The sequence below is a fragment of the Agelaius phoeniceus genome, chromosome 24, assembly GCF_051311805.1.
Source record: "Agelaius phoeniceus isolate bAgePho1 chromosome 24, bAgePho1.hap1, whole genome shotgun sequence".
In the NCBI taxonomy this organism is placed as follows: Eukaryota; Metazoa; Chordata; class Aves; order Passeriformes; family Icteridae; genus Agelaius; species Agelaius phoeniceus.
Window position 1 is genome coordinate 6682796 of NC_135288.1, and position 11766 is coordinate 6694561.

The following is an 11766-nucleotide window of genomic DNA, read 5'->3' on the forward strand; positions in this document are numbered from 1 at the left end:
CCGCCGCGCTCCGCCAATCAGCGTCGGGCGGATGCTGGGGGGGAAGGAGACGGAGCGCGGAGCCAGCGAGGCGGCGGCGGCACAAAATGGCGGCGGCGGCGGCAGCAGCGGGCGGTGGCCCCGCGGGCCCTCCGGCGGCCGGCGCGGCTCCCGCCCCGGTACCGGGTCCCGGCGCGGTGCTGATCGGTGACCGGCTGTATTCGGGCGTGCTGATTACGCTGGAGAACTGCCTACTGCCCGAGCACACGCTGCGCTTCACGCCGTCCATGAGCAGCGGCCTAGACCCCGACACCGAGACCGAGCTGCGCGTCACCGGCTGCGAGCTCATCCAGGCGGCCGGGATCCTGCTGCGGCTGCCGCAGGTGGGGCTGGGCGCGGGCAGGGATGGGGCCAAGACTCAACAGGGGCTAGGCTGGGCTCTTCTTTGTGCGATTTCCCGGTTACCGGCCGGGCAGGCCCCGGGGCCTCCCCGCGGTTACCGGCCGGGCAGGCCGCGGGGCCGCCCGGTGTGCGGGGTTCGTTCGGGGCCGCCCGGTGCTCGGGGGTCGTTCCGGGCCGTTCCGGGCCGCTGGCTGCCGGAAGCCGGTGATGTCAGCGCCGCCCCTGCCGCCTCCGCGTGGGGATTGTGCAAAGGCGGATTTCCTAAGGCTCCTTTGCAGCCCTGGTGACCTCAGCGAGGTTTTTGTTTCCACGCAGAACTTCAGGCCAAACAGAGCCTCGTTGCTCTCTGAGCGTAAAACTTTCCAGGCTACGGAGCCTTAGTATATTCAAATGTATGCAAATCATGACGCGATTAGAGTGCTCCTCATTTTCCACGCCCAAAAAGCAAATATTTTTCTGACGTACTTTCATAACTTTGAATTATATTGGATTCTTGGATTTTTCTTGGTTTTCATTATTAATTTAATAACTTAGAGCATATTTTTCACATTTTTTATAAAAGAAAGTTGGGGTTTGCTGTCTGCATTTGACTTGTAGGCAGTATTTAAGGCATTGCTAACATTTTGGGCAACTTGATTACTTTAGCAATTCTAGGTTTCTTTAGATACCATTAAGCTTCCTCCTATCTTCTAGATCTTAAATCTATTAAAAATTCTCTTTGGAATTGGTAATTTTGTTCATGGCTGCTGTGATTATCTCTTTTTTTAGGTGGCTATGGCTACAGGACAGGTGCTATTCCAGCGTTTCTTTTATACCAAGTCTTTTGTGAAGCATTCCATGGAGGTAAGAGGGCATTAAATGACATTTGTTGCCATATTTATCTTCTGATCTCTCTTGGCAAGCTGTTATCTGAGATGTGATCAGTGTTAGGAACTAGTCTGGAGTTTTATAGTTATAGAGAAACATGATTTTACAAAGCTATTTAATAGTGATTTTTGTCAAATATTTGGTATTTTCTTGTTTTACCATGTTCTTTCCCCCTCCTTAAGCTTTTGTAGGAGCTCAGTTCCTGAAGTGGAAATGAAATATAGAAAATATTCTATTTTGTGCTCATTTTTCAGCACGTTTCCATGGCCTGTGTCCATCTGGCATCCAAAATTGAGGAAGCCCCCAGACGCATTCGGGACGTGATCAATGTGTTCCATCGCCTCAGACACCTGAGGGAGAAAAAGTAAGCTGAGAATTCAGAATTATCTGAACTATCTGTGTTGTATTTAAATTATTAAACTTCACAACAGCATCATTCCCTGTTTCATAAAGCAGGGATAATTTCAGAGTGATCTCATGAAGTGAGCTGACCTGTTTTAATGCATCAATAGTTTTGATGTTCTAAATAATGATTTTTTATTATTATTTTTACATAACTCAACCTGAGTTTTCTTAAGGGTTAAGATGATAATCTTGTGAGTTTGACCTTGTCTTGCAGAAAACCTGTGCCTCTAATATTGGATCAAGAATATGTGAACTTGAAGAATCAGATAATTAAGGCAGAAAGAAGAGTGTTGAAGGAGTTGGGATTTTGTGTTCACGTGAAGCACCCTCATAAGGTTTGTACTTCATAAATTCACTCCATAACCAAGGTTTTGTGTTCTGTAAAGCTTTGAGGAGGCTGCCTGGGAGCTCTGTGGACTGCACATGATGATCAGTGAACTCAGTGAGATTTAGTTTCTTACCATCCTGATGTTTTCTTTCTCATTTAAGAGACTCTTACTAATTGGTCTCGTATCACTGCTGAGTGACGGCGAGGTGGATGCAGGTGCTCATTATTCCTGGAAGGCAGATTGGATCAGTAGGTAGCTGTGGTGGTAGAAAACATCACCTCAATTTAGATTCCCCCAAGCAGGGAGGAGTTTGGAGGCCTGGGCTTGTCGTGGTCACTCCTGCTGGGAACGTGCTGAGGTATTAAAGATCTGGGAGCCACTTTGGAGTGTGTTAAAACCACGCTCAGGCTGGGCTAGAACTGAGGCAAGGCTCAATAGAGAAGTAACAAGTGTCAGAGTGGATGATACTTGAAAGATACAATTGCCTCAAATGTTTAAATTGTGCCTGAAGTGGTAAAAGAACTTGTATTTCTGTGCCAGCACAATTTGGGCTCTTGCTCTTTTCTCCTCTAAAAACTCCTGTTCAGAGCTGCCTTTTTGAGCTTCTTGACATTCAGAATTTCCTTTTGTCACCCACCCCAGAGGGCAGCTGTAGTTTGTTTTTTGGGGTGAATTCTGCCATTATCCTTCCTCTCTGCAGCCTTGTTTTCCTTCCAAACTTGAGGAAAACCCCTCAGAGCTGAACAAACCCTGGCACAGTATTAGATCTGTTCTCTGCAAGCACTGCCAACTTCCCTCACTGCTGATTGCACCAGGCTGCAGCTAAAACAAGGCTTTGTGAGGCTTGTAGGAGAACAAAATCCATCCACAAAATCCCTCAATGAAAATCCATCCACAAAATCCCTCAATGAAAATCCATCCACAAAATCCCTAAACCAAACCCAGGTGTGGAGCCAAGGCCTGGCTGAGTAGCAGGACAGAAGGGCTCAGAAGGTCAGAGCTGGTGTGGATAAACACTGGGGATGGTGCAAACACTTGATGTGGAGTGTTTTAGGCCTTGAAAGAGGATCACAGATGCCTCATGGATGTCCCTCTGAAGTAAGCAGGTGGCTCTCCAGATGCTGGTTAATAACTCAATGACCCATATCTTCCAGATAATCGTTATGTACCTTCAGGTATTAGAATGTGAACGTAACCAACACCTGGTCCAGACCTCATGGTAAGTTGATTTTCTTTGTTCTAAGAGACCAGAAGGGGCAGTAGCAGAAATATGTCACTTGAGGCACTGGGCAGGATTGCTCAGCAGTGCTTGGGGCCACCCCAGACAGCTCCACTGTCCTTGGTGTGCCCCAAAGTACTTCCCAAAAGTTGAGCGGCCTCTTAAGTTCGAGGCAGTGTTTTAATGGTAAGGTAGCTTTCCACCCTGACTCCTCACTTCCCTCCTCTCTGCTCTCACTTTCCAACTGAAGGGAAAAGCTTGGGTGGGTTTAGAGTTGTTCCCTTGGGGGTTTTCTTCAGGGAAAACTTGGGTGTAATTCCAGTTTGTTCCCAGTGCTGGGAAATGGCTTTTCCCAGGGCCTGAGTTTGATTTCAGGTGTATCTAAAGCTCAGCACAGATAAATTTCTGTTATCTATGTGGATAAAGCAAGATGTCAGCTTCTAAGAGTGGATAGATGCATAGCCTGGATTCATATTTGCCTAGAAATGTTCTCTGCCTTATTGCTCTCATTTAATAAATATTTACTCGGGGGTGGGAAGCTTCTGTAAAATTCCACGTCTTAAACTTTACCAAATAATACTTTTTTAACAATAAAAAAAACCAACAAAAAACCACCTTTAGTGAATCCAAAGACCATATTTCTGCTGACTGAACTGTCTGGTACTGTGAGCTGTGTGTAGAGAACCAGTTTTGACTTTTCTTTTCTGTACTCTTTTGATCAAAGGGTAGCCTCTGAGGGTAAGTGACTAAGACTTCTCCTCTGCTGCCCATGGTGCAGGGATAGCTGCCGTCTTCAGTCAACCCAAAGCTCTCCAAAGAGAAGGCTGGCTCTAGACAGGTGGTATATACATGATAGTAGAGTAACTGGCCAACTGCTTCTTGTGCTTCTATTTTTATTTTTTTTTTTATTTTTACTCTGCATTTTTTGATTGTTTGTATATTTGATAACCTGAGCGTTGAAGTTCTGAATGAATTTTTTTTTTTTAAATGTTCTATTTCTCTTTAACTGTTATAAATGTGGTGTGTTGCTTATATGATAAAGTGAATTAAGGTGGGGTTTAAAGCTTTAAAAGGGATGAATTTACAACAAAAAAAATGAATAGTTTGAAAGATACAATTATCTCAAATGTTTAAATGAAAAAACCAGTACGTGTGTGAAGCTTGGAGACAAAATGTGATATTTAGAGACACTTCCCAGAAGCATTGCATGGAGCAGTGGAATGGGATTTTGGACTGCCAGGAATGTGCTGGTTGTGGAAGGAGGGGAGGGGAAGGGCAGGGAGGGAATGACCCCAGCTGGGAGAGGGGTCAGGTGTTACAATAACACATCTGTGTGCTCGTGTTTGGTGCTTCCAGTACCCAAAAACTGCTGGGTATCCAGTGTCATTGGTTTTTGAAATGTGCATTTTTCCAACATGACCTTTTTCTTAAGCTATTGTGACAAGGATTCATTTCCTCCTGTGTCTGACTGAGCCCACAGGGAAGATGTGCAGAGGCCAAACTTGGAAGCTGGTGTGGTTCTCAATTTGGCAAGTCAGAAATAAAAAAGCTTTGTAGCTTCCAGATGTTCAAAGTCAACCTTGCCTTTAGAATTCCTTTGGCCAAAAGGTTTGTGCTCTCTTTGTAGTGGGACAGCAGCAAGTTTAGGAGTTCCTTTCTCCCCCAAAGATGAGCTGATGGCCAGTGTTGCTTTTTTGGGGCAGCAGTTGCTGTTTGTGTAAAGAAGAATTGAGGACAGGTGGGAGTTGGAAACTCCTGGGATTCCAATCCCTCCTCTCTGTCCTTGTAAACCTTGCAGGTGCCTGTGGTCTCTGCTTTGGATACCTTGGGGGTCAGTGAATCCTTGTATGCTGGGTACCCACATGGTTAATTATTATTTAAAGTATTATTTTAAGGACTTTTATGATGTCTGGTTTTAGTTTTTCTCATCTGATATTTTATTGACATATGTGCTCTCAAGCCTAGATCTTCTAAAGCACATCAGCTGACAGATTCACAGGAATTGACTTTGTGTATTTAAGATTTAACAACAAATAATGCTTAATTGTACTGACTGGAATATGTGCAATATTTTACAGTTTTCTCATTCTGTGAATATTCATTTTAAGCAACCTTACTGAAATGGGACAATTTGGAAACCTTATTTCATGTGCCAAAGAGGAGATCTGCCTGAATTCTGACTGTTCTCCTGAACTGATCTTCCCAAACACCCTGATTTCTCCTATGGCTGACTTTTTGCATCAAAAAGAATTCAGCTCTGGATGGAAATGGACCCTTAAACCCCCCTGGGAGTTGAGCTGTGCTGAAGAGGACTGGATTTCATGGGAGAACTGCTCCAGGAGCTGCAGCTTTTACCACACACCTGGTTCTGCCCTATTGCAGGGGCACATGTGAACCTAAAATTCTATATCTGAGTATTTCTGAGCACACTGAATGTTGTCTTGGTGAAAAGAACTTGTTTATTGCATGAGAGCAGGCCAGTAGAGATCCAGCAGCAAAAGTGAAGTTAAAATTGGTTCTCTTCTCACCACTGAATTTTCAGCAGTCAGACTTTGTTTCTGTCACACATCCCTCCCCTTGAGGGATTTAATTTTAGTTATTTCTTTGATTTTTTTTCTTGTAGTAAAATCATTCAGCTTCTCTTTAGATTTACAGGAATATAATGTTGAAGTCTAGTAACTGAATGCAGAAAGAAATAGCCCTTGTAGAAGTAAAACCAAGTCAAAAAACCCAAAACCAGAGCCCCAAGGAGCTTTGCAGTGCTTTGCAACCTCCTGCTCTCCTGTTTTTCAGGAACTACATGAACGACAGCCTGAGAACTGATGTGTTTGTGAGGTTCCAGCCAGAGAGCATTGCCTGTGCCTGCATTTACCTGGCAGCCAGGACACTGGAGGTGAGCCACACTTCCATGGATTTGGGGTTTTTTTTCAAGTCTTTTTAACAGGAGGAGAAAATCTGAGCTTTGTCTGTGTCTCCCTTTCAGATCCCTCTTCCAAATCGCCCGCATTGGTTTTTACTGTTTGGAGCAACAGAGGAAGAAATTCAAGAAATCTGCTTAAAAATCTTGCAGCTCTACACGAGGAAAAAGGTTTGGTTCTTTTTCATGTTGGGAGCCCTCAGTGAAGGCTGCAGCTCAGAGCAGGAGTTGGGAAATTTTGAGCTCTTTTAAAACCACAGCTGGAAGTGAACAAAGAGCAGTCACTGCCTGGGACTCTTTGGATTCTCATTCCCCTCCCTGGGAGTGGGTAAGCAGGAAATTCAGCTCTCACAAGCAGTGCTCCTGTGTTCACAGGTGGATTTATCTGATCTGGAAAGTAAAATAGAAAAGAAGAAATTGGCTATTGAAGAGGCAAAAGCACAAGCTAAAGGTCTGGTACCTGAGGGAGTTCCGAGCTTGGATAACACATCGGGATTTTCCCCTATCCCAAAAAATGGTAAATAGTGGATAACTCATTTTTACTAACTCTTTTCACATCTTTCATGTATATTTACCCTTTTGGGAAGCTTTTACAAGCGTGGTTTGGGGTTTGTTGGGGATTTTTGTAAGATGGCTCCTAACACCACTCAACTGGCAGGGTTTGAATAGCAGTGTAGCTTTGTGATTTCTTGAATCAGATAAAAGCTAAAATCAAATTAGTCTGAAATTAAGACTAGTTTAAACCCATACAGGCCAGGGGCTTGTTTTTATGTGGATTTGGCAATCAACTCAAATCCTTGCCCCTGGCATGTTGTGTTGATGCAATATTGAAGGAGAGGTGCTCTGCCAGGGGTAACATTTTGGGATGTTGGGTGAGGAATTTGTTGGTTAAAGTTTCCAGTCTGGTGCAGTCTCACCTAGAAGACAACATTCACCCTCTTCTTCCCCAGTTTACCTTTCAAACCATGCTGAATAATTGGCAAGGAAAGGAGGGTGGTTTTCTGCCTTTTCTTGCAGTGACTTCAGTCCTTTGGCAGAAATGTTTCAGTGAATTTCTGCTCTCTGTGAACTTGTTGAGATCTGCTTGTGGGTGGCTGTGTGTGCAGAGCCCAGCTGTGAGCTCTGCCTGGTGCAGACTTGGGCTGAGAGGAGCCTCAAGTCCTTGCAGGTACTTCCCAAAGAGGTGACAAAGGCTTCTTCTTGCAGAGTCTCCAAAAGAGGTGAAAGGAAATAAACCCTCACCCCTACCTGTGCAGGCCATGAAGAATGCCAAAAGGAAAACAGAGGGAGCCAAGAGAACCAGCTCCAACAGCCCAGTCAATGGGTAAGGTTTGATAAGGAAACAGCTGATTTTTATCCCATGAGTCTTTAAAACAAAATAACTGAGTGTTCTTTGTGTCTGGCAGTGTCCAGAAAGGAAGAGAGAGCAGGAGTCGAAGTGGAAGCAGAGATCAGAGTTACTCAAGGTCCCCATCGAGGTCTGCATCCCCCAAGCACAGGTAGGGTGCTCCCAGTGCCAGCTGTGATAATCCATCACCAGGAGGCTGAGGGGATCCTGTAGGGTGTGCTCCCAGTGCCAGCTTTGATAATCCATCACCAGGAGGCTGAGGGGATCCTGTAGGGTGTGCTCCCAGTGCCTCCCAGTGCCAGCTGTGATAATCCATCACCAACTGGCTGAGGGGACCCTGTAGGGTGTGCTCCCAGTGCCTCCAGTCTGATTTCCCAGTGCCAGCTGTGATAATCCATCACCAGGAGGCTGAGGGGACCCAGCAGTGTTTGCTGCTGCTGGAACTCCAGAGTGAGTCCAGCTGTGGCTGTTCACAGTATCACTGGAACTGGAGTTCCTGAAAATCAGCATTTTTACTGGAGCCAGGTAGAAGTTCAGGACACAAGATGAGTTCTCATGGGAGAACAGCAAAATGCAGAAGGACGGTCTTAAAATTCAAAATGTAGAAGGGCGATCTTAAAATTCAAAGTACAGAAGGAAGATCTTAAAATTCAAAATATATATACAGAAAATTCAAAATATAGAAGGGCATTCTTAAAATTCAAAATACAGAAGGAAGGTCTTAAAAATCAAAATATATATATACAGAAAATTCAAAATATAGAAGGGCATTCTTAAAATTCAAAATACAGAAGGAAGATCTTAAAATTCCAAATATATATACAGAAAATTCAAAATACAGAAGGAAGGTCTTAAAATTCCAAATATATATACAGAAAATTCAAAATACAGAAGGAAGGTCTTAAAATTCCAAATATATATACAGAAAATTCAAAATACAGAAGGAAGGTCTTAAAATTCCAAATATATATACAGAAAATTCAAAATATAGAAGGGCATTCTTAAAATTCAAAATGCAGAATGGTGGTCTTAAAATTCAAAATGCTGAAGGGCATTTTTAAAATTCCAAATTTAGAAGGACGCTTTTAAAGTTCCACATATAGAAGGATGTTTTTAAAATTCAAAATGCAGAAGGGTGGTCTTCAAATTCCAAATATAGAAGGACATTCTTCAAATTCAAAGTACAGCAGGATGTTCTTCAAATTCAAGGAAACAGCAAAATGAGGAAGGACATTCTTCACATTGAAGGGAATAGCAGAATACGGAAGGACATTCTTGAAATGCAAAATACAGAAGGAAATTCTTCCAATTCAAAATGAGGAGGGAAGGTCTTAAAATCCCAGAAAGCAGCAAAATCCAGACTGAAGTTGTTCAAATTGAAGCAAGCCACATTTGCTCTGTTTTCTCCTTGCAGGAAGAGCGAGAGCTACTCCACGTCCAGCGGCTCCAAGTCCCAGAGCCGCTCGCGGAGCCGCAGCGATTCCCCCCCGAGGCAGCTCAACCACGGCTCTGCCTACAAGGGCTCCAAGGGCCGCGGCTACAAGAAATCCAAGGACTACAGCAAATACCAGGGGGGGCACAAGGGCCGCAGGTCCCGCTCCCGGAGCTCGTCCCGCTCCCGCAGCCGCTCCCGCGAGCGCCCCGAGCACGCGGGCAAGTACAAGAAGAAGGGACAGGGACACTACTACCGCAACCACCGGCACGAGAGAGCCCGCTCCTACGAGAGAGGGCACCGCTACGACAGGGACAGGGACAGGGAGAGGGACAGGGAGCACCCCGGGCACAGCCGGCACCGCCGGTGAGACACACACAGACAGAGAGACAGAGAGAGCAGCCTGGGCACAGCTGGTGAGAGACAGACAGACAGGGAGAGCAGCCTGGGCACAGCTGGTGAGAGAGAGAGCAGCCTGGGCACAGCCAGTGAGAGACAGACGGACAGAGAGAGCAGCCTGGGCACAGCTGGTGAGAGACAGACGGACAGAGAGAGCAGCCTGGGCACAGCCGGTGAGAGACAGACAGACAGAGAGAGCAGCCTGGGCACAGCTGGTGAGAGACAGACGGACAGAGAGAGCAGCCTGGGCACAGCCAGTGAGAGACAGAGGGAGCAGCCTGGGCACAGCTGGTGAGAGACATACGGACAGACAGACAGAGAGCAGCCCGGGCACAGCTGGCACAGCCGGTGAGAGACAGACACAGAGAGAGCAGCCTGGGCACAGCCAGTGAGAGACAGACAGGCAGAGAGCAGCCTGGGCACAGCTGGTGAGCCCTGCTGCTGTTCCTGGGGGGATTCTCACTGGTGGGTCCTGCTGGGGCTGCTCTGAGGGAATTCCTGCCCAGGGCTGCTTCCTGAGGGAATTCCTGCTGGTGAGCCCCAGGGGCTACTTCCCAAAGGAGTTCCTCCTGGTGAGCCAGGGCTGCTTCCTGGAATTCCCAGAGGGAATTCCCTCTGGTGAGCTGGGGTGCTTCCTGAGGGAATTCCCTCTGGTGAGCTGGGGTGCTTCCTGAGGGAATTCCCTCTGGTGAGCTGGGGTGCTTCCTGAGGGAATTCCCTCTGGTGAGCTGGGGTGGTTCCTGAGGGAATTCTCTCTGGCACCCGGGCACAGAGCTGGGGGCTGCTTCCCAAGGGAATGGCCACCAGGGCTGCTTGCTGAAGGATTTCCTCCAGCAGCCAGGCACAGTTGGTGAGATGGGGCTGCTTCCCTTGGGAATTGCCTCTGGCACCACTGGTGAACCAGGGCCAATTCCCTCTGCCAGCAGAGCTCATTCCCCATGGCTTGTGCAGGGTTAATCTGGCTCCTGAGCCAGCAGTTTGTGCCCACCCCTGAATCCAAAGCAAAGACTGAGAGATGATGTCAGCAGTGCCACTGTCACCCTCCCAGGGAGCTCCTGTGCTGCTCCTCAGGATTCCCATCCCCAGGGCAGTGCAGGCCCTGCAGGCAGCCCATCCTTGGAATGCTGTGCCCAGCAGCTCTTCCCTGTGGGGCTGGAAAGCTCCTCAGCCCCCCAGGAGTGGTTTGGTGCTACCAATGCCCTCTTTTCATGCTGGCTCGGTGATGTTGTACAGGTGGGAGGTGATTTTTTTTTTGTTTTTTAGTCCTGTTGCCTATATTAGGTTCTCTGTGTATATATATATATATTTTGCAGTGTTCCAGTATGGGAAAATGGCCTTCCTAGCCTTTACACTTTACCCACAATGTAAATAAGCATTTGTTTAATACAGGTGAAGATACATACAGAAAAATTCAAAAAACTTGAATTCTATCCAAAAAAAAAAAAAAGACTTGTGTAGAAAATTCTGATAAATGTGAAAGTATTTAGCTCTGTGCATTGAGAGTAGAATATTTTTATCTGTGCAATGCTGTGTGCAGGCCACCAGCTCAGAAGACATTTCCTATATATCCATTTGAAGTGGTTGAAAATTCTTGACTCAGGATCTTTGACACTCTGAAGAATTGGTAGTTTGTCAGTCTGCATGCTTGATGAACAGAGCAATTAAAAACCCAATTAGCAGAGCCCCACAGCCCAGTAGTATCAGTTCTAGTGGTATATCTGAGCTGTTACTCTTATGCTCCCTAATTTCATTAAAGTATTTGATTTTCTATTACATTCACTCGAGTTTCTTATGAGCTACACCACTTGTGCCTACTCATAAGGAAAGAAATTGCTGCAAAATGAAGAAGATTTTTAAACTGTAATAGATTCAAGACTGGGAATTCAATCCCCATTCCCCTAAAGGCAGGAATTTTGGGCACCAAACACAGAATCACCCAATCAACAAAGATTTGAGGTGGGAAGTGCATTTCTGGAGTAGCTGGCAGGTCCCAGCTGAGATTCCTGAGCTGTGTTTGCTCACCTGGACAAGGAGGAAGAGCTGGGCTTGAGGAGAATCCCATCCCTTGGGCTTTGGGCCTCTTCTTGGGGGCTGAAAATGTTGGGGTGGCTGAACAGCTGGGGTGGGTTTGCTGGGACATTGAGGGTAAAAATGTTGGGATGGGTTTGCTGGGCCATTGGAGAATAACATTTGGGGTGGCTGAACAGCTCGTGTGGGTTTGCTGGGACTTTGAGGAAGTCAGTGCTGCTGCTGGGCAGGGCAGGGTCCTGTGGCTGGAGCTGGCAGAAATTCACCTGAAATCCAAAGCCCCACGTGCAGCTGAGTGTGTAAACAGCTGCCAGCCCTTCAGGTGAGTTATGGCTTTGTTTTCTCAGCCTCTGGTGGCTCTCAGGGGTCAGAAGCTCCCTCAGGTTGGTTTCTGATCTGGTTTTGGTGCAATTCCTCCTGCTCTGAAGGACAGCACTGAAA

The 11766-nt window shown here is 46.4% G+C and overlaps 1 protein-coding gene across 6 annotated transcripts; it reads left to right on the plus strand.

Moving 5' to 3' along the window:
* The first annotated feature begins 33 nt into the window (after nt 1–33).
* Nucleotides 34–11070, plus strand: CCNL2 (cyclin L2). Of its 6 annotated transcripts, XM_054647996.2 has the most exons (11): nt 40–362; nt 1150–1224; nt 1503–1612; nt 1868–1988; nt 3137–3201; nt 5995–6094; nt 6185–6289; nt 6494–6635; nt 7325–7442; nt 7525–7617; nt 8881–11070. In XM_054647996.2, the coding sequence occupies exons 1-11, from the start codon at nt 87–89 to the stop codon at nt 9266–9268; spliced, it is 1593 nt and encodes a 530-aa protein (XP_054503971.2). In that variant the 5' UTR covers nt 40–86; the 3' UTR covers nt 9269–11070. The 6 variants fall into 6 exon arrangements, 3 of the variants coding, with proteins under 3 accessions (XP_054503976.1, XP_054503971.2, XP_054503975.2); XR_013185157.1 differs by lacking the exons at nt 6185–6289; nt 6494–6635; nt 7325–7442; nt 7525–7617; nt 8881–11070 and adding an exon at nt 3926–4039 and having other exon boundaries at nt 34–362; XR_013185155.1 differs by lacking the exons at nt 5995–6094; nt 6185–6289; nt 6494–6635; ... (1 more) ...; nt 7525–7617; nt 8881–11070 and adding exons at nt 3926–4039; nt 5280–5887 and having other exon boundaries at nt 34–362.
* The last annotated feature ends 696 nt before the right edge of the window (nt 11071–11766 follow it).